At 45.0% G+C, this 23,199-nt stretch overlaps 1 protein-coding gene across 1 annotated transcript; it reads right to left on the reverse strand.

Annotated features, from left to right (window-relative positions):
• Window positions 1-768: 768 nt before the first annotated feature.
• On the reverse strand, window positions 769-22,266 carry LOC137357472 (rhomboid-related protein 4-like). Its single transcript, XM_068023817.1, has 4 exons — window positions 21,852-22,266; window positions 17,079-17,208; window positions 7,028-7,328; window positions 769-918 (listed from the first exon to the last, which is right to left on the reverse strand). Exons 1-4 carry the CDS (start codon window positions 22,264-22,266, stop codon window positions 769-771), a joined length of 996 nt encoding a protein of 331 aa, XP_067879918.1.
• Window positions 22,267-23,199: the final 933 nt, after the last annotated feature.

A 23,199-nucleotide genomic window follows, 5' to 3' on the forward strand; every position in this document is an offset into this window, starting at 1 on the left:
CCTCGGGATTGGGGGGACTGGTGTCTCAGCATCTCCTCCGTTGTCTCCGATATCTGACTGGAGTCGGGGGTCGGTTGTCTGGAAAAACATGACAACAAATCTCCCAGCATCAGCAAGTGGATTTTGTCTAGTCTTTACCCTCTTAATCCCAGATTCCCACAGCTTGTAACATGCATCAAAACACCCAACTGGAAGAATTAGGCAGGCTCACTTCTCACTCTCTCCCAGGACACACCACCACCACCCCCGCAATTCCTTCATGGTCGCTGGGTCTAAATCCTGGACACCCCACTTCCCCACCTCTCGAACAGCTCTGTGGGTGTACCGTCACCACACGGTTCAGTGGTTCAAGAAGGCAGCTCCCCACCACCTTCTGAAGGGCAACAAATACCAGCCTTGCCAATGTTGCCCACCTCCTGAGAATAGGTTCATTAAAAAAAAAAGTGCCAATTTCAGGCAGCTTGACAACGGGCACGGTAATTCACGGGGATTCGGATGGGATGGCACCCTTGGGATATCAGCGGGAGGAAGCAAATGGGAGCAGGGTGTGGCAACGTGGTGTCGTCACGTTACCGGACTCGCAAAGCTGGAGATCCGTGAGTCCAAACCCTGCGACGAATCTGGGAAATGAAGTGACCGTTGTCGTGTTAAAAAAACCCACGTGGTTTACCAATGTCCTACAGGGAAATGGAATCTCCCCCCATTCCCCCACCACCCCCCCTCTCCCCACCCCCCCCCCCCCACCTCAACCGACCCAGCCCCCCGACCCTAGCCTGGTCTGGGCCTACACGCGATAACATGCGATTGACCCTTAGTTGCCCTCAGTTTGTGTAGATAATTGGCTTCGAGGTGAGGGTCTGCTGCCCTGCTCGGGGTGACTAGGGATGGACCCAAGTAAGTGACAGTGCCACCCGCAACCTGAGAGTAAAAGGGATACAAAGAGTTAGCAAGTAGTACTTGCGTTGCAAACAGGGACATATAGTTGGCTCACGCTGGCGGGACAGGGCGGGAATGACGGTACTTAAGTGATGGAAAATTGGAGAGCCAGTTAGGGTGCACTTGGGGCCAAGGGGAACTATCAGGAACCTCTGACCGATCACTCAAAAGAGGGGTATCAGAGGAGAGCTGGCAATAGTGGAAGACCTGGACTCTCGGGACCTCCAAAAGCTCTCTGTAGCCACTGAAATACTTTGGAAGACAATGTTGTTACATAGACATAGAGTCCAGCCAATTTGTACCCGGCAAGATCCTACTAACAGCAATGCAATGAATGGCCAGTTAATTTGGGTTTATTTTTAAATGATGTCAGTTGAGGGGTTAATATTGGCCCAATGACACTTGAGGGGGAGCTCCACTGCCCCTCTCCCCATTGTGGCCTTGGGATCTTTTTACATCCAGGCGAGAGGACACATGGGGCTTTGGTTTAACGTCTCATCCAAAAGACGGCACCTCCGACAGTGCAGCACTCCTGCACATACTGGAACTGAGAGCATTGTCTTGAATTATGGGCTTAACTCTCTGCAGTGGGTCTTCAGACTCAGAGGTAAGAGCACCAGCCACTGAGCCATGGCTGATATTGAGGGACTAAATGTAAGACAGAAATGAACTATTTCTCAGAGTGCTGCAGTTTCTTACTTTTTTTTAAACCTGGGCCCTCTATCTATGATGTGGGTCACTCTCACAGCCCTGTGAAGGACCCACTGTACGCTGATGGTGCAGATTTGATCTTCTCACTTTTCAAGTGAAAGCATATATAGATTTGTCCCAGCAACCACCCTCCCTATGTGATACAAGACAGTGCACGGTGACATCGTTCACTTCAGAGCACGTTGGAGCTAAGCCACATTCTATTCACAATTGACATCCACAAATCTCTGGAAACACACACACACACAGACACAAATATACAACAGACACGCAAATATAGAACACACACACACAAATATACAACACACACACACAAATATACAACAGACACACAAATATACAACACACACACACAAATAGGCAACACACACACAAATATACAACACACACAAATATACAACAGACACACAAATATACAACAGACACACAAATATACAACACACACACACAAATAGGCAACACACACACAAATATACAACACACACAAATATACAACAGACACACAAATATACAACACACACACACAAATAGGCAACACACACACAAATATACAACACACAAATATACAACAGACACACAAATATACAACAGACACACAAATATACAACACACACACACAAATATACAACAGACACACAAATATACAACACACACACACAAATAGACAACACACACACAAATATACAACAGACACACAAATATACAACACACACACAAATATACAACACACACAAATATACAACAGACACACACAAATATACAACAGACACACAAATATACAACACACACACACAAATATACAACAGACACACAAATATACAACAGACACACAAATATACAACACACACAAATATACAACAGACACACAAATATACAACAGACACACAAATATACAACACACACACACAAATAGACAACACACATACAAATAGACAACACACACACAAATATACAACAGACACACAAATATACAACACACACACACAAATAGACAACACACATACAAATAGACAACACACACACAAATATACAACAGACACACAAATATACAACACACACACAAATATACAACACACACAAATATACAACAGACACACAAATATACAACAGACACACAAATATACAACACACACACACAAATAGACAACACACACACAAATAGACAACACACACACAAATATACAACAGACACACACAAATAGACAACAGACACACAAATATACAACACACACACACAAATAGACAACACACACACAAATAGACAACACACACACAAATATACAACAGACACACACAAATATACAACACACACACACACAAATATACAACACACACAAATATACAACACACACAAATATACAACATACACACACACAAATATACAACATACAGAAATATACAACACACACACAAATATACAAAACACACAAATATACAACACACACACACACACAAATATACAACACATACAAATATACAACACACACAAATATACAACACACACACAAATATACAACACACACACACACAAATATACAACACATACAAATATACAACACACACAAATATACAAAACACACAAATATACAACACACACACACACAAATATACAACACACAGACACAAATATACAACACTGACACAAATATACAACATACTCAGACACAAATATACAACACACACACAAATATACAACATATACAAATATACAAAACACACAAATACACAACACACACAAAAATATACAACACACAGAGAAATATACAACACAGACACAAATATACAACACTAACACAAATATACAACATACTCAGACACAAATATACAACACACACACAAATATACAACATATACAAATATACAACACACACACAAATATACAACACACACAAATATACAACACACAGAGAAATATACAACACACAGACACAAATATACAACATACTCAGACACAAATATACAACACACACAGAAATACACAACACACACAGACACAAATATACAACACACACACACACAAATATATAACATACTCAGACACAAATTATACAACACACACACACACAAATATACAACACACACACCACAATATACAACACATATACACACAAATGTGCAACACACACAAAAATATACATCACACACAAATATAACACACACACAAATATACAAAACACACACAAATACACAAAATACAAAACACACACATACACATATACAACACAGTGGCGCAGTGGTTAGCACTGCAGCCTCACAGCTCCAGCGACCCGGGTTCAATTCTGGATACTGCCTGTGTGGAGTTTGCAAGTTCTCCCTGTGTCTGCGTGGGTTTCCTCCGGGTGCTCCGGTTTCCTCCCACATGCCAAAGACTTGCAGGTTGATAGGTAAATTGGCCATTATAAATTGCCCCTAGTATAGGTAGGTGGTAGGGGAATATAGGGACAGGTGAGTATGTGGTAGGAATATGGGATTAGTGTAGGATTAGTATAAATGGGTGGTTAATGGTCGGCACAGAATCGGTGGCCCGAAGGGCCTGTTTCAGTGCTGTATCTCTAAACTAAACTAAACTAAACACACAGACACAAATACACAAGTAAACTAAACACACAAATATACAACACACATATAAATGTACAACACACACAAGTACACAACACACAAAAATATACAATGCACAGACACAAATACACAAGACACACACAGACAAATATGCAACACACATAAATATATGACAAACACACACACAAATATACAGCACATGCACACAAATATACAACACGCACAAATGTACAACACACACACATAGACAAGACAGACACACACAAATAAACAACACACATAAATATACAACACACACATAAATATATGACACACAAATATATAACACACACACAAATGTACAACACACACAAATATACAACACACACACAAATATACAACACACACACACACAAATATACAACACACAAATATACAACACACACACAAATATACAACACACACACAAATGTACAACACACACACAAATATACAACACACACAAATATACCACACACAAATATACAACACACAAATATACAACACACACACAAATATACAACACACACACAAATATATAACACACACAACTCAACAACACACAAATATACAAATCACGCACACACAAATATACAAAATACACACACAAATATACAACACACACAAATACACAAATATTCAAAACACACATACAAATACACAAGACATACACACAAATAAACAACACACACAAGTACACAACACACAAAAAATATACAACACACACACACACACAAATACACAAGACACACACAAATATTCAACACACACACACACAAATATGCAACACACACATAAATATATGACAAACACACACAAATATACAGCACAGGCACACAAATAAACAACACACATACAAATAGACAAGACAGATACACTCAAATACACAACACGCACACATAAATGTACAACACACACACACACAAATATACAACCCACACACAAATAAATGACACACACATACACACAAATATACAACACACACACACAAATACACAAGACACACACACAAATATACAACACACACATAAACATACAACAGACACACAAACACACACCAACACAAATATACAACACATACACACCCAAATACAGAACACACAAATATGCAATATACACACAAAGATACAAAACATACCAACACAAATAAACAGCACACACACAAATATAAAACACACAAGTAAGCAGCACGCATGTACAGATGCACAAAACATATAACACATGCACACACAAATATAAAAAAGCACATATATATGCATCATACAACAAATATACAACACACAGAAATATACAACACAGACACACACATCAATATACAACACAGAAAATCCTTCCAGGAGAGGCCCGCCATGACCCCCGACGCCGAGAAGGCCATATTTTACCGGTGGCGGCGAGGGTCTCGGTGTTGTTTATTTGTGTGTTGTCTGTTTGGATTACTGTGGATCATTTCTAATTCACTGATGCATAAGTAAAGATGTAGAACTTTACAGCAGGGCACTTCCCTTCTTGCTTGCTGGATTTCTCCCAGCCCAATAGCTGAAAACAAGCTCCTTGGTGAGGATTCTTTCTGGGTGTCTCCCTCCCTGTCTTCAGGGACCTACCTCTAAGGTCAAAAATGGTTTCATACCTCTGCCTCTGTTGAGAGATGCAGATCGCCCTCCCTGTGGCAACCAACAATGGCCCAGGATGTGGCTACATCACAACTTCTTTGTTTCAGAAGAACCCATTCAATTCAAAAGTGTCTCTTCATGGGTTCAGGATGAGAAAAATCCGGTTATGATATTTCCACTTTATACCTTCTTTTTTTCAGAAGAACCCATTCAATTCAGAAATGTTTCAGAATGGGTGTAATTGACCTCTCCCAGTTCAAAAGCTATTCCTTTGTTCCTGTCAGACAGCCTGAGTCTGTAATTTTTCCATCGTCGCACTTCTTGTATACGCGACAAAATATACAACACAGTCACACAAATATGCAAAGCACTCACACACAAATATACATTGCACAAATATACAACATATTCATGCACAAATATACCACATGCACAAATATTCAACACAGGCACAAAAATATACAAAACATGCGCACACAAATACACATCGCACACATATACAGAAATATCCAACATAGCGCACAAGTACACAACAGAGACATTTACAAGACTTATATGACACACACAATGCACATACACATACTGCATATCACTCACATTTACACAAAACCACATGCAGCACACATTGACACGAATGTGCACACACACATACACACACAGCAGGTATACTTACATAGCATACACATGTACAACAATTGCACCACACATGCATACATATACACAAACTTGCACACTTACAACAGACACATATAACACACACACACGCACACACACACAATACACAGTGCGTGCACCCTCTCTCACACAAGGATTTTACAGCAGGATGCAGTGATCAGGAGGAACCCTCGCTAATCCCGGGGGCAGCAATGGTAGTTCCTCTGCCCCCCGCCTCCCCACCCCCAACACTGCCACCCCATCCCAGGGGTAGCTAACTCAACACAGACCAGGTATTGGACCAGGCCTTCCCCTGCCCATTGCAGATGTAGCCTGAAGTGCCATCAGAACTGAGCACTGCTATCATTCCAGTTCTGGATCCTGAGGGGAAGGTTCTACAATACAAAACAGACACGCCTTTTAGCAAAGAGATGCCACTTGCCCCTCTTCCCCGCCCAGATCCGTCTCTGAAGGAGGCCATTCGGCCCATCGTGCCTGTGCCAGCTCCTTGGAAAGAGCCAGAACAAAGCGTCCCGCACTTTTGGGAACGGAGACTCTTGCACGGCAAGCACGCCTAACGCCGCCGATCGACACGGTTTAGTTATTTGCAAAAGATCACCAAAAAAAGGATAATCAGCAGCAGGAAAACAAATACCAGCCGTGAGCCCACCTCGGTCAAGCTCCTCGTCCAGACACAGACTCCGGGAGTGGTGGCAGCACTCTGCAAATCGCACATTACCATATTCTTTTCCTGTAAACCAATTTATTATTATCTTCAGGGGTCCTTTCACATAGGCTAGGCCAACCAGGATGCCTGCTAAGTGGCCAACGAAAGAAGATCTGAAATCAAAAGAAATAAAACAACCAATCCTCATGGAACATGCAACATTATATATATATCTCAATTTAATCTAGTAGATTACTGCCTTGCTTTTTCTTTTTTCTAATGTTTTTCTCTCTAAACTGGAGCATTGGTTTAAACTAGGAGGCAGGAATTTAAAAAGTTCGAACGGGTGAAGTAAAACAGTCAGTGCATTAAATAATTAGAGTATTAGCTCAGAGCAGCTTCACCTGAGTGCAGCTTTCACCAAAGTGTGAGGGAATTTGGTGAGCGTGGGAATTCGGTGAGCGAGGGAATTCGGTGACTGTGGGAATTGGGTGAGGGTGGGAATTCGGTGAGCGAGGGAATTCGGCGAGTGTGGGAATTCGGTGAGTGAGGGAATTCGGTGAGCAAGGGAATTCAGTGACTGTGGGAATTGGGTGAGGGTGGGAATTCGGTGAGCGAGGGAATTCGGTGAGTGTGGGAATTCGGTGAGCGAGGGAATTCGGTGAGCAAGGGAATTCAGTGACTGTGGGAATTGGGTGAGGGTGGGAATTCAGTGAGGGTGGGAATTCAGTGAGGGGGGATAAGAGGTGCTGCTTGATATATGAAAATAAATGTAAACAAATAGGTTTAAATTAGGACTGTGGGTTAATTCCAGTAAAGACCTAAAGTATACAACTAAATTTAATAAATTAAATAAGGTTATTACTGAGATTAAAAACTATAAACAGATGATTGAGTGATATTTCAGAATTTAAAAACCTAATTAGTTAAATAAAATAAGATAGAGATGGCAGGGCAGGGGATGTTTTGCAGCTGTAGCATGTGGGAGCTGGTGGACACCTGGGTGAATCACAACAACCACTACAGTAAGTGTCTGCAGCTCAAGGAACTTCGGCTCAGCGTTGATGAGCTGGAGAGTGAGATTCGGACACTGGGAGGGGTTACGTTATCTGGACACTTTGCTCTTGGAGGCAGTCACACCCCTTAGGTTAAGTTCTTCAGATTTGGTCCATGGTCAGGGACAGGAGGGTGTGAGTACGGGTGAGGCAGGACTGGGGGGGGGGGACCAGAAGGTGGAATGGAGGCACCTCAGCCTTTATACTTGTCCAACAAGTGCAAGGTTCTTGCAGCTTGTATGGGCGAGAGCAGGGGCTGCAGGGAGGATGAGAAAACTGAACACAGCACCATAGGGAAGGGGGCCATTCATGTTGGGGTGAGTAAAAAGGAATGTAGTTGTAGTAGGGGACAGTATAGTTAGGGGGATAGATACTGCTCTCTGCAACCGAGAGCATGAGTCCTGAAGACCGTGTTGCCTGCCTGGTGCCAGGATTAAATCATCTCCTCGGGGCTAGAGAGAAACTTGAAGTGGGAGGGAAAGGATCCCGTTGTCATGGTCCATGTAGCTACCAATGACATGGATCTCTGGATTAATACCTCAGCCACGTGAAAATTGGCATTGGGCCAATAAGGTCAGAGAGCTGTACGCATGGGTCGAAGATTGGTGTGGGAGAAATGGGTTTCAATTCATGGGGCTCTGGGAGAAAGAGGGATGGGTTCCATTTGAACCATGCTGGGACCAGTGTCCTGGCAAATCAAATAACTAGGGCTGTAGAGAAGTTTTAAACTAAATATTGGGGAGAGGGTTCAGCTGAAATTTGTAAAGTTAACGAGAAAGGACAAGGCAATAGTGCAGGGTAGCGACATGGGTAATAATAACCAGAGTGTGACAGGAAGGGACAGAGCATACAAACATAAGAGAGCACCGGCAAATAAGGTCAGAATAGGAAAAAATGGTAAAAAAAAGAATGAAAGACTCTTTCTCTGAATACATGCAGCATTTGTAACAAGATTTATGAATTGCTGGCACAAATAGAAATAAATGGTTATGATATGACAGCCTTTACAGAGACATGGTTGCAAGGTGACCAAGGCCGGGATGAATATTCAAGGGTACTTGACATTTCGGAAGGATAGGAAGAAAGGGAAAGGAGGTGAGGTAGCTCTGTTAATAAAGGATGAGACCTGTACAGTGGTGAGAAATTATCTTGACTTGGAAAATCAAGGTGTAGAATCAGTTTGGGTGGAGATAGGAAATAGCAAAGGACAGAAGTCACTAGTGTGAGTAGTTTATGGGCCGCCTAATAATAGATACACTGCAGGACAGAATACAAATCAAGAAATAATGGGAACTTGTAAGAAAGGTACTGCAATAATCAAGGGTGACTTTAAACTTCATATACACTGGACAAATTAAATTGGCAAAGGTAGCCGCGAGGATGAGTTCATAGAGCATATTCAAGACAGATTCTTAGAACAATACATTGTGGAACAGGCTATTTTAGACCTGGTAATGTGTAATGATACAGGATTAATTAATGATCTCATAGTAAAAGATCCTCTAGGGAAGAGTGATCATAACATGACAGAATTTCACAGGTGAGAAACTTGGGTCTGAATCTAGTGTCTTAAACTTAAATAAAGGCCATTATAAAGGTAGGGAGACAAAGTTGGCTAAAGTGGACTGGGAAAATAGATTAAACATTAAGACGGTAGAGAAGCAGTGGCAGACATTTAAGGAGAAGTTCGTAATTCTGAATAAAGATATACTCCATTGGGAAAAAAAGACTATGAGAAGGATGAACCATCCATGGCTAACTAAGGAAGTTAGGATGGTATTAAGTTGAACGAAAAGGTATACAATGTTACGAAAATTAGTGGTAAGTCAGAAGATTGGGAAAATTTTAGAAACCAGCAAAGGATGACAAAAAAAAGAGGGAGAAATTGGAATAATAGAGTAAACTTGCAAGAAGTATAAAAACAGACAGCAAGAGCTTCTACAAGTATATAAAAAGGAAGAGAGTAGCTAAAGTAAACGCTAGTCCTTTAGAAGATGAGACTGGGGAATTAATAATGGGAAACAAGAAATGGCAGAGACTTTGAACAAATATTTTGTATCTGACTCTATTCAAGAAGACACTAAAAGCATCCCAATAGTAGTAGAAAATCAGGGAGCAAAAGGGAGGGAAAAACTTAAAACAATCACTATCACTAGGTAAAAAATACTAGGAAATCTAATGGGACTAAAGGCTGACAAGTCCCCTGGGTCAGATGGCCTGAATCCTAGGGTCTTAAAAGAAGTGGATGCATTGACTCTAATCTTCCAAAATTTCCTAAATTCTGGAAAGGCCCCAGCAGATTGGAAAAACACAAATGTAACACCTCTATCCAAGAAAGGCGGGAGACAGAAAGCAGGAAACTATAGGCCAGTTAGCCTAACATCTGCCATTGGGAAAATGCTGGAATCCATTATTAAGAAAGTGGTAGCAGGACATTTAGAAAATCATAATGCAATCAGGCAGAGTTTTATGAAAGGGAAATCGTGTTTGACATATTTATTAGAGTTCTTTGAGGATGTAACAAGCAGGATAAAGGGGAACCAGTAGATGTAGTGTATATGGATTTCCAAAAGGCATTCGATAAGGTGCCACATAAAAGGTTACTACACATGATAAGAGCCCACGGTGCTGGGGGTAATATATTAGCATGGATAGAGGACTGGTAACTAACAGAGAGTCGGGATAAATGGGCATTTTCAGGATGGCAAACTGTAACTAGTGGAGTGCCACAGGGATCAGTGCTGGGGCCTCAACTATTTACAATCTATATTAAATAACTTGGATGAAGGGACTGAATGTATTGTAGCCAAATCTGCTGATGATACAAAGATAGGGAGGAAAGCAAGTTGTGAAGAGAACACAAAGAGTCTGCAAAGGGAAAGAGCTAGGTTAAGTGAGTGGGCAAACATTTGGCAGACGGAGTATAATGTGGGAAAATGTCAGCTTGTCCACGTTGGGAGGAGGAATATAAAAACAAAATATTATTTAAATGGAGAGAAACTGCAGAATGCTGCAGCACAGAGGGATCTGGGTGTCCTCATACATCAAACACAAAAAGTTAGCATGCAGGTACTGCAAGTAATTCGGAAAGCAAATTGAATGTTTGCCTTTATTGTAAGGGCGCTGGAGGATAATAGGGGAGTTTTGCTACAGCGGCACAGGGCAATGGTGAGACTGCATCTAGAGTACTGCGGACAGTTCTGGTCTCCTTACTTATGGAGGGATATACTTGTATTGGAGGCAGTTCAGAAAAGGTTAACTAGGTTGATTTCTGGGATGAATGGGTTGTCTTATGAGGAAAGTTTGAGCAGGTTGGGTTCGCGTTAAGGTTAGGGTACTCATTGGAGTTTAGAAGGACGAAAGGTGATCATATTGAAACATAAGGTTCTGAGGGGACTTGACAAAGTAGATACAGTGACAGACCTGTCCCCACCAGTACTGTACCCCAGTGTTATACAGTGACAGACCTGTCCCCACCAGTACTGTACCCCAGTGTTATACAGTGACAGACCTGTCCCCACCAGTACTGTACCCCAGTGTTATACAGTGACAGACCTGTCCCCATCAGTACTGTACCCCAGTGTTATACAGTGACAGACCTGTCCCCACCAGTACTGTACCCCAGTGTTATACAGTGACAGACCTGTCCCCACCAGGACTGTACCCCAGTGTTATACAGTGACAGACCTGTACCCACCAGTACTGTACCCCAGTGTTATACAGTGACAGACCTGTCCCCACCAGTACTGTACCCCAGTGTTATACAGTGACAGACCTGTCCCCATCAGTACTGTACCCCAGTGTTATACAGTGACAGACCTGTCCCCACCAGTACTGTACCCCAGTGTTATACAGTGACAGACCTGTCCCCACCAGGACTGTACCCCAGTGTTATACAGTGACAGACCTGTCCCCATCAGTATTGTACCCCAGTGTTATACAGTGACAGACCTGTCCCCACCAGTACTGTACCCCAGTGATATACAGTGACAGACCTGTCCCCACCAGTACTGTACCCCGGTGTTATACAGTGACAGACCTGTCCCCACCAGTACTGTACCCCAGTGATATACAGTGACAGACCTTTCCCCACCAGTCCTGTACCCCAGTGATATACAGTGACAGACCTGTCCCCACCAGTACTGTACCCCAGTGTTATACAGTGACAGACCTGTCCCCACCAGGACTGTACCCCAGTGTTATACAGTGACAGACCTGTCCCCACCAGTATTGTACCCCAGTGTTATACAGTGACAGACCTGTACCCACCAGTACTGTACCCCAGTGTTATACAGTGACAGACCTGTCCCCACCAGTATTGTACCCCAGTGTTATACAGTGACAGATCTGTCCCCACCAGTACTGTACCCCAGTGATATACAGTGACAGACCTTTCCCCACCAGTCCTGTACCCCAGTGATATACAGTGACAGACCTGTCCCCACCAGTACTGTACCCCAGTGTTATACAGTGACAGACCTGTCCCCACCAGGACTGTACCCCAGTGTTATACAGTGACAGACCTGTTCCCACCAGTATTGTACCCCAGTGTTATACAGTGACAGACCTGTACCCACCAGTACTGTACCCCAGTGTTATACAGTGACAGACCTGTCCCCACCAGTATTGTACCCCAGTGTTGTACAGTGACAGATCTGTATCCACCAGTACTGTACCCCAGTGTTATACAGTGACAGACCTGTCCCCACCAGTATTGTACCCCAGTGTTATACAGTGACAGACCGGTCCCCACCAGTACTGTACCCCAGTGTTATACAGTGACAGACCTGTCCCCACCAGTACTGTACCCCAGTGATATACAGTGACAGACCTGTCCCCACCAGTACTGTACCCCGGTGTTATACAGTGACAGACCTGTCCCCACCAGTACTGTACCCCAGTGATATACAGTGACAGACCTTTCCCCACCAGTCCTGTACCCCAGTGATATACAGTGACAGACCTGTACCCACCAGTACTGTACCCCACTGTTATTCAGTAACAGCCCAGTACTTGCAAGTGGCCTCCTGATTTTTGGAACATCTCTCACAGCGGCTATTGGGGTGAAACCATGAGCAAAAGTACTGGGAAATCAACCTTTCTAAGATAAACACAATAACAATCGCAGATGCCGCAGCATCATACATCACAGGAGCAGAAGTCACGCGATCAGACGTCATGTGATCAGTTATTACGTGATTAGACAGTGCGTGAGCATATGTCACATGACCAGACGTTACAAGATGAAGCGTCACATGGTCAGATGTCGCACGGCCAAACGTGACTTGATCAAGATGTCGTGTGGTCTGAGCGTCACGTGATCAAATGTCCAGCAACGTCACTCATGGGATTGACTAGCCAAACCAGGACTGTACCTTTCTGCAACTTGCAAGGCCCTCCTTCCAGAAACAGCCCACGTTTGGGATGGAGAGAATCGAGAATTGTTTCTTTGACTAATTCCCATGCCTCCATTATACCTCACTCAATAATAACACTGCTTTCATCACTGTTCCTCCTGTCAAATAATACTGCCATCACAATCGAGGATTCCATATGGAGGTGGGAGTTGAAGGAAACCAGACTGAGGTAGAGGATCTGACCAGGCTGAGCGATTCGAGGCGAGGGGCCCGAGGTGGAGGACCTGTCTGCATAAAGCGTCTTACCAATTCGAGGATCCCCAAATGCTGTGAAGCGCAGAAATTCTTTTGCAGGGAGGCCATTTTTGTGCACAGTGAGATCCCACAAACAGGCAAATGGCCAGTCAATCTATTTGTGGGGTCGATGATGGAGGGTGGGGGCATAGAGAACAAGAAAGATGGTGGCGATCCTTGTGCCTTCACCGCGTCCCATACCGTTTCATAGTCAAGGGATTACGGAGATTGTACAGCGCAGAAACAGGCCATTCGGCCCATCTGTTCCGTGCTGGTGTTTCTGCTCAACACGAGCCTCCTCCCACCCTCTACTTCATCTCACCCTATCAGCGTATCCTTCTATTCCTTTCTCCCTCGTGTGTTTATCCAGCTTCCCCTTAAATTACTTTTTGAAGTATAGTCACTGTTATACTTACGCAATTGTGGAAATGAATCTATACACAGCAAGATCCCATCAACAAAATAACGTTATATGACCAGTTAATCAGCCTTTTTTTGGTGGCGGTGTCAGGGAGATAATGTTGATCGAGGACACGGGAGGGATTTCCCTCATCTTAGAAATGTGCCTGGGAGCGTTACACCCAGGTGAGATAAAAGATGGCAACCAGGTTTAACCTGCTCATTTGAAAGGCCGTTTAGTCCTTCCTCAGTACTGCACAGAATGCCAACCTGCGCTACATGCCCTCGTCTCTGCAGTGGCACAGCAGCAGGTCCAATTTATGATAACACCACCAAATTAACAATCGTACTCAGAGAGGCCAAGAAATGGCAAGATATTGCATTGGGGCAGGCAGTGAAACAGTGACTGAGGCAAATTATTGGGGAAACAATGGAGGGAGCTTTACTCTGTATCTAACCCCCGTGCTGTACCTGTCCTGGGAGTGTTTGATGGGGGACAGTGTCGAGGGAGCTTTACTCTGTATCTAACCCCGTGCTGTACCTGTCCTGGGAGTGTTTGATGGGGACAGTGTAGAGGGAGCTTTACTCTGTATCTAACCCCCGTGCTGTACCTGTCCTGGGAGTGTTTGATGGGGGACAGTGTCGAGGGAGCTTTACTCTGTATCTAACCCCGTGCTGTACCTGTCCTGGGAGTGTTTGATGGGGACAGTGTAGAGGGAGCTTTACTCTGTACCTAACCCCCGTGCTGTACCTGTCTTGGGAGTGTTTGATGGGGACAGTGTAGAGGGAGATTTACTCTGTATCTAACCCCCGTGCTGTACCTGTCCTGGGGAGTGTTTGATGGGGACAGTGTAGAGGGAGCTTTACTCTGTATCTAACCCCCGTGCTGTACCTGTCCTGGGGAGTGTTTGATGGGGACAGTGTAGAGGGAGCTTTACTCTGTATCTAACCCCCGTGCTGTACCTGTCCTGGGAGTGTTTGATGGGGACAGTGTAGAGGGAGCTTTACTCTGTATCTAACCCCCGTGCTGTACCTGTCTTGGGAGTGTTTGATGGGGACAGTGTAGAGGGAGCTTTACTCTGTATCTAACCCCCGTGCTGTACCTGTCCTGGGGAGTGTTTGATGGGGACAGTGTAGAGGGAGCTTTACTCTGTATCTAACCCCCGTGCTGTACCTGTCCTGGGGAGTGTTTGATGGGGACAGTGTAGAGGGAGCTTTACTCTGTATCTAACCCCGTGCTGTCCCTGTCCTGGGAGTGTTTGAAATCCCTCACATGATAAGCACAAAATATACTTTGACTGATATACATACCAATTTGCTGTATGGAATGGTTGGAGTCAGGGATAATGCAAATAAAATTAAGGACCGCAGTGTTCAAATGTGACGTCCTCAAAGATTTACCTCTGAGTAGCCTAGTATTTACATCAGTACAGACGACACAGACTAAACGCAGCTCAGCGAAACCCATTTTCAATCTTCAAAATCAAACCTCCCCCGTCATTTTGAAAGTTCCTGAACTGCCGCACTTGTTTGTGAATCGCACTCGGAAATTACCATTCAGTAAGGGGGGGGTGATTTATGAAGATTGAATGAAAGCTGCAGAGCAAACAGTAAAGGAGTGGACAGGGGGATGGTGGGTCCCCTGAGATTGTCGACCCACTCAATCCAGTTTATGTGCCCTTTTGTAATTGGCATCGATGGTAATGATGAATGGCCCGGGCTGTATACCCGAAGCTGGCTGCAGACTGGGGTAAGCGGGCCTGGTGCAGGTGGCAGGGACTGAGGCACGTTGTGTAAAAGTAACAGGTTATTGTGTGGCACCAGTAAGTGTGCGCAACATCCTCTCACCCCTGCTGTCTACAGCAGCCATTGTGCCAGTACGGAAGCTTCCCACCAAAACTCGCAACCTCTGCCAACCCAGGCGGGCAAGGCCAGCTGTTGGCTCGGTGGGGAGCCCTCTCCCCTCTGAGCCGGAAGGTTATGGGTTCACGAGAAGGAGTGCCGCACTGTCGGGGGGTGCTGCCTTTTCGGATGAGGCGTTAAACCGGGGGGCCCCGTCGGCCCTCCAAGTAGATGTAAAAGATGCCAAGGTCACTGCTTTGAAGAAGAGCAGGGGGGCATGTGGGGGTGGGGGGGGGTCTCCCCAGTGTCCTGGCCGATAATTATCCGTCAACCAACATCACCAAGAACATTATCTGGTCATTGTATTGCTGTCTGTGGGATCTTGCTGTGCGCAGGTTGGCTACGTTTCCTATGTTACAAACAGTGACTACGCTTGCAAAGTGTTTCCTTGGTTGCAAAGTGCTGTGGCACGTCCTGAGGTGGAGAATGGCGCTACATAAATGAAAGTCTTTCCTTTATTCCATTCGTCTGACTCTCCTGCCCTTTCCTCACGGACCTGGAACTGTCGCCCCCCCCCACCTTAGGTCGTCGCTGGGTCCAAATACTGGAGCTCCCGTCCCCAACAGCGCTGCGGCCGATCCTTCAGCCCGCGCACGGCACCACCTTCTCAAGGACAGTAAATGCTGGGCTTGCCAGCGATGCCCAAATCCCCGAGAGTGGAGATCCCTGCACAGTGCCAAGCCAGTACAGGTCTCAATGCACACAACAGCTCATCGTTCAATTAACTGGTCAGAAGCAAGGGAATCAGGAAGCAGATTGGTTAGCCTGGGAAATTACTCACTCGTGCGTTAAGTCCTGAGGTCATGCCCATGTACTCTAAACCAAGAAGCCATGATGCACCCAACACCATAGCCGCGTGACACACATACATCCTGCTCCTGTCTCAGTGTCGGCGGAGCAGCAGAGGACACGTTACCTTGGGGACAACAGATGGATAAGGACAAGTTCTGCCCAGCAAGCATCTCGTTTTTTGATTTGAAACGGTCCCGGAATATCTCCATCGGCGCTATGGCCATTATTTATCACCTTCAGGGCAAAAAGAATCCCTGTTGGGAAAAAGAGAACAGTAACACAGTAAAATGCAGATTGCATTCCCCCCTCACACTGTGTTGAATGTATTTTTAGACATCATTCTTCTTTCGGAGCGTTATTCGTTGGGCAAGTCATGATTTAGGGAAGGGAAAAAGGGAGGAGGGGAGGCAGTTTTGGAAAGAGAGGATGTCCTTGAGGGTGAGAGAGAGAGAGGAGCAACTCAGCAGGGAAGTCACAGAGATGTCCAAGAACTATAGAGTGGTGATATTGGGGGACTTTAATTAGCCAAATATCAATTGGGATAATGGTCGAATAAAGGAAAAAGGAGGGGGAGGAATTTCTGAAATGTGTTCAGGGAAACTCCGTGACCAGTATGTTCTCGGTCCAACTAGGAAGGAGGCATTGCTGGATCTGGTGCTGGGGAATGGGGTGGGCCAAGTAGACCAGGTGTCTGTGGGGGAGCACTTGGGTAAGAGCGATCATTGTATCATAAGGTTTAGATTAGTAACGGAGAAGAGCAAGGAACAATCTAAAGTTGAACTTCTAAATTGGGAGAGGGCTAACTTCCCAATGGGATGAGAGGGGATCGGGCCAGAGTGAAATGGAACCAAAGATTTACAGGAAAAGCTGTAACGGAACAAAGGGTTATCTTTAAAGGAGGGGAGGTTTCCGGTACAGGCTCGGTACATTGCAAACAAGGGGGAAAGGTAGGGGAACCAAAGCTAGGTCTCCATGGATGTCAAGGGAGAGAATATGATGAAACAAAAAAAAGAGGGTGTATGATGCAGGTCAGGTGAATTCTCGAACAAGAACCGGGCCAAATACAGTGAGCTGAGAGAGGAGGTGAAGAGGAAAGTAAGACTGGCAAAGAGCAAATATTGCGGTTAACACAAAAGGGAACCCGATAATCTTCTACTGGCGTGGAAATAGTAAGCAGGTAGTAAGAGGCACTGTGGGTCCTATTAGGGACAAAGAGGATGATATATGCTTAGAGACACAGGGCAAGGCTAGAATACTTAATGAGTACTTTGTCTTGGTGTTTACTAAGGAAGAGGACACTGGAAAAATATCGGCTGAAGTAGAGATAGCAAAGGTAATGGATGGAGTTAAAATTGATAGGAAATATGTACTGGAAAGGCTGGCTATGCTTAGAGTGGATAAGTCACCAGGTCCAGATGGCTTGCATCCCGATTGTTAAGTGGGGGGGGGGAGATAGGGGAAGGGCTTGCCATAATCTTCTGATCTTCCCTAGATATGGGGGAGTTGCCAGAGGATTGGAGGGTGGCAAATGTGACATCCTTATTCAAGAAGGGGTGTAAGGACATTCTTACAACTACAGACCAGTCAGTTTAGCATCAAGGTGGGTATGTTTTTAGAAACAATAATCAGGGGGGGATAAAATCAACAGGCACTTGGAGAGATTTGACTTAATTAAGGAGAGCCAGTGTTAATTTGTAAAAGGCAGATCATGTTTGACTAATCATATTGAATTTTTTGATGAATTAACAGAGAAGGTTGATGAGGGGAAAGCAATGGATGTTGTCTATATGGATTTTAAGAAAGTGTTTGACAAAGTACCACATAAAAGGCTGGTTAACAAAACTGAGGCTCATGGAATAGGAGAGTCAGTGTCAGCTTGAATGAAAAACTGTCTTAAAAACAGAAAGAACAAGTTGTGGTAAATGGTTGTTTTTTATATTGGAAGATGGTAGACAGTGATGTTACCCAAGGTTCAGTGCTCAGACCCCTTTTTTTAATACACGTTGTTATAGCCCTGTAGATTTTTAATTAGAATATGCGGTTTGCCTTTAAGGCTGGCAAGGGATCAGTATTGCTTTAAGAACCAGCAAGCCTCAGGAGTTACAGGAAGGTGCATTTTCATTGCCTTAGAAACAGCCATTTGGAGATTACGATTCAAAGGGTGCATTCTCGTTACCATAGATATAGCCATTGGGAGTGAGCCTTATGCGATACATTTGTTACAATTGAGTTTTGAACTGGCTTTTAGTTGAAGACAGTTTGTTCTAACACAACACAGACAGAAGACACAGCTGTGATGACAGCACCAGGAAAAAGAGCTCTCAACCATTTAAACTGAAGGAAGAGGATTTTAGTCAGTTTAATTATTATCTCTCAAAATTCAAAAAAAAAGTCAAGCCAAAACAGAGATCTCTGGTAATTTAAACTGATAGGAGAGAAGTTAGACTGTGACAATCTTTTACCCCTCAAAAACTCTAAAGTCAGATTGATTCTGTTGAAAGTGTTTGCAAGTCGTTAATCGTTGAAATTCGCTGGAGAAGGAAAGCAACATTATGTGAGGACTTCAAGAAACATTCTGAGAGGACTTCAAGCAACATTGGACTGTAAATTTGCAAGGACTCTATTTTTTTCTATTTTATATGTTGTTTATATCTCCACAGTGTTTAAAAATTTAGTTTTTCTAATTAAAGAGTTAATTTGTTGATTTAAAGACACCTAGTTTGGTTAGCCTCATTCGGGGTTAATAGACGGTACAATTTGGCTGGGTCTTTCTTTAATTTGGAAAGTTTTAAATGATATGTTAGCCGATCTGTGGAGCGACGGGATTGAATTAACAGTGCGTTGGTCCCCCCACAATCAGAATCGTATATTTTGATTGGGGGCTTTGACAGGAGCGGTCAGTCATAACAATGTAAATGACTTGGATATTGGAATACAGAGTAGAATTTCAAAAATTTGGCCGATGATACCAAACTTGGAGGTGTGAATGATACCAATCGACTGCAGTAGGACATAGATAAGGATAGCAGAATGTGCAGACAAATGGCAGCTGGAATTTAATATAGAGAAGGGTGAGCTGATGCATTTTGGCAAAAGGGATGGGGAGAAGCAATATAGTCTTAGTGACACTGTTTTAAAGGGACAGAGGGACCGGGGGCTCATGTGCATAGCTCTTTGAAGGTGGCAGGCCATATCGAAAGAGTGGTTAGCAAAGCATATGGGATCTTGGGCTTCATAAATAGAGGCATTGAGTACAAAAGCAGGGAACTTATGCTGAACCTTTTTTAAAGCTCTGGTTAGGCCACAGGTAGAGTATTGCGCCCAGTTCTGGTCACCACACTTTAGGAAGGAGGTGAGGGTCCTTGAGAAGGTGCAGAGGAGATTTACCAGGATGGTTCCAGGGATGGGGGATTTTAGCTACAAGGTTAGGTTGGAGAAGCTGGGGTTGTTCTCCTGGGAGCAAAGGAGATTGAGGGGAGATTTGATGGAGGGTGTACAAGATCGACAGGTTTAGATAAGGTAGACAAAGAAAAGCTGATCCCATTGGCTGATGGTACAAGGACTAGGGGAGACAGATTGAAGATTTTGGGTAAGAGATACGGCAGGGGTGGGGGGGGGGGGGGGTTTGCGGAATGTGAAGAACAGTGAGTGTTAATGACCTGGAACTCGCTGCCCACGAGGGTGGAAATGGAGACGATGAATGATTTCAAAAGGAAATTGGATGGGCACTTGAGGGAAATAAAACTTGTAGGGATACGGGGATCGATGGGACTGTCTGGAGTGATCCGCAGAGAGCTGGCATGGACTCGATGGGCCGATTGGCCTCCTAATGTGCCATAATGACTCTATGGATCTATGACTAGGTACAATCTCAAACATCTAAGGCTGAGGGATAGGCTCCTCTCGTGGGGCCTCCCCACCGTTACACACGCTACACCTGAGGGTCCATCCCTGCGCACACAGCAGGGGGGCCGAGCAACGTAAGTGTGAGGGAGCCTCCGACTCTCATAGTAAACAGGGTACGCTCTCACCCTCGAGTTGTCACATTGACTGACACCTCCTCCCTCATCTCGTGCCACACACTGATGTAAACAACCTGCTTAATTCCGATTCCTGTGCATCCCCTACCCTCTCCTTCGTGGGTCCCACCTCACATTGGACAAATCTCTTTTCACTCTTATTGGTCCAAAATGGCGCCATCGTCAATTTCAGTTTATTTTCTCTCAATCTCTTTATTTGTCCGTGAAGCTGAAACTGGCTCCCTCTTTATATAAAAGCAAAATACTGCGGATGCTGGAAATCTGAAACAAAAACAAGAAATGCTGGATTCACTCAGCAGGTCTGGCAGCATCTGTGGAAAGAGAAGCAGAGTTAACGTTTCGGGTCAGTGACCCTTCTTCGGAACTGTTCCGAAGAAGGGTCACTGACCCGAAACGTTAACTCTGCTTCTCTTTCCACAGATGCTGCCAGACCTGCTGAGTGAATCCAGCATTTCTTGTTTTTGTCCCTCTTTATATATCCATTCTGTACTTTTAAACTCATTCTTCAAATCACCCAGTGTTAAATTACTGCCCTCTTACTCCAATTTTACATTCTCCATACATCAATGGGTAAGTCCTCATCTTTCCAAACACTGCCCTGTTCCTCTCGGGCGCTTTTGTTGTTTTGCTAACTCCTTCAGTGTACCTCACCCTCCGATACCCATATACCCTGTGTACCTCACCCTCCGATACCCATATACCCTGTGTACCCCACCCTCCGATACCCATATACCCTGTGTACCCCACCCTCCGATACCCATATACCCTGTGTATTCCACTCTCAGATACCCATTACACCCTGTGTACTCCACTCTCGGCTACCCGTTATACCCCATGTACCCCACTCTCGGAGGTACCTGAGAAGCCTACTGCGCAGTCCATGTTGAACCTCTCGGTCAGAAGGCAGGCGAGGGCCGCTTTGATTGACAGGTAGGTGACGCCTGTCAGGATACCAAAGATGAGGGTGGAGAAGACGAAGCGGGCGCTGCCAACCCTGCGCTCCATCTTGCTGCCCTTCCAGACCAGCGAGGCCATGTTGAAGCCCAGGTGGTCGATGTCGATGTGGTGCAGGGGGGCCAGGACGAGCCGCTGCCACTCGCAGGCGTAGAAGGTGGTGTGGACGCTGAGGCAGACCTCCGCCACATTGAGCTCGGGGGCCAAGAAGATGAACATGTTGAGAATGATAATGGCGAGGGTGATGGGGGGTATTCCCTTGGTTTCAATGAAGAGCAGGATGATAAAGATTATGTAGCTGCCCAGTAATTCCTCCATTGAACATTTTCTGACACTGCTCGATGCCGGAGATGTCACGCAATAGTCTCTCAGTGCCCTTTCTAATGGTCCACTGTCTGCGGGGGAGAAACAACATCCCATTTAATGAGGGGGAAGGCTGCAACTAGCTCCTCCTTCTCAGATAAAGAACTCTTCTCCTTTTAACTCGGTGCATTTCCCTCAGGATGACCCGACGGGGCTTCACAGGCCCCGCCCTTATGTGGGAGAGCATGGCGGCCATTTTGGGCACAGCAAGATCCCTCAAAGCAGCAATTTTTTTTTTGGTGCGTGAGGCGGGGGGAATGTTGGCCCACAACACAGCGAGAGCTCCCCTTTCCCTCCCCCCGTCCCCCCCCCCACCCCTTCTCCTTCATATAATGCACGGGGCCTGGGTTTACCATCCCATCTGAAAGACCTCGGGCGACGCACTCTCCCCTCAGTGCTGCAATGGCAGCATCAGCCCGCACTGTGGGGGTGAATTTCCCCGGGGATCGCGGACGTCCAACAGGAAAGCGTCGGACCAGTGGAAGTTCATCCCTGTGTGTTCAGGTCCTCATGTGGGACTGCAGCCTCTCCCTATCTCCCTCACATCCTCCAGCCCCACAACTCATTCCCCTCCCCGGCCTCCTTAACTCTGGCTTCTTGCACATCCATCCATTTCCTGCTGTTATTGGCCGTGCCTTCGCTGACTAGGCCTCATGCTCTGGAGTTCTCTTCCTAAATCCTTTCCACCTTCCTCTTCCCAAAAGACCCTCTTTGACCAAACTTTCGGCCGGTGTTTCTCCCGACACCTTTCTGAAGCACCTTGGGACTATTTTCCGCATTAAAAGGCGCTATATAAATTTACACTGTTGTCATAGGTGCTGCGGCTGACACAGGGTGTGTCAACTGGAGTAAAGGAAATGCACAGACTTGCATTTATATAGCGCCTTT

This window comes from Heterodontus francisci, chromosome 48 (genome assembly GCF_036365525.1).
Source record: "Heterodontus francisci isolate sHetFra1 chromosome 48, sHetFra1.hap1, whole genome shotgun sequence".
Lineage (NCBI taxonomy): Eukaryota > Metazoa > Chordata > Chondrichthyes > Heterodontiformes > Heterodontidae > Heterodontus > Heterodontus francisci.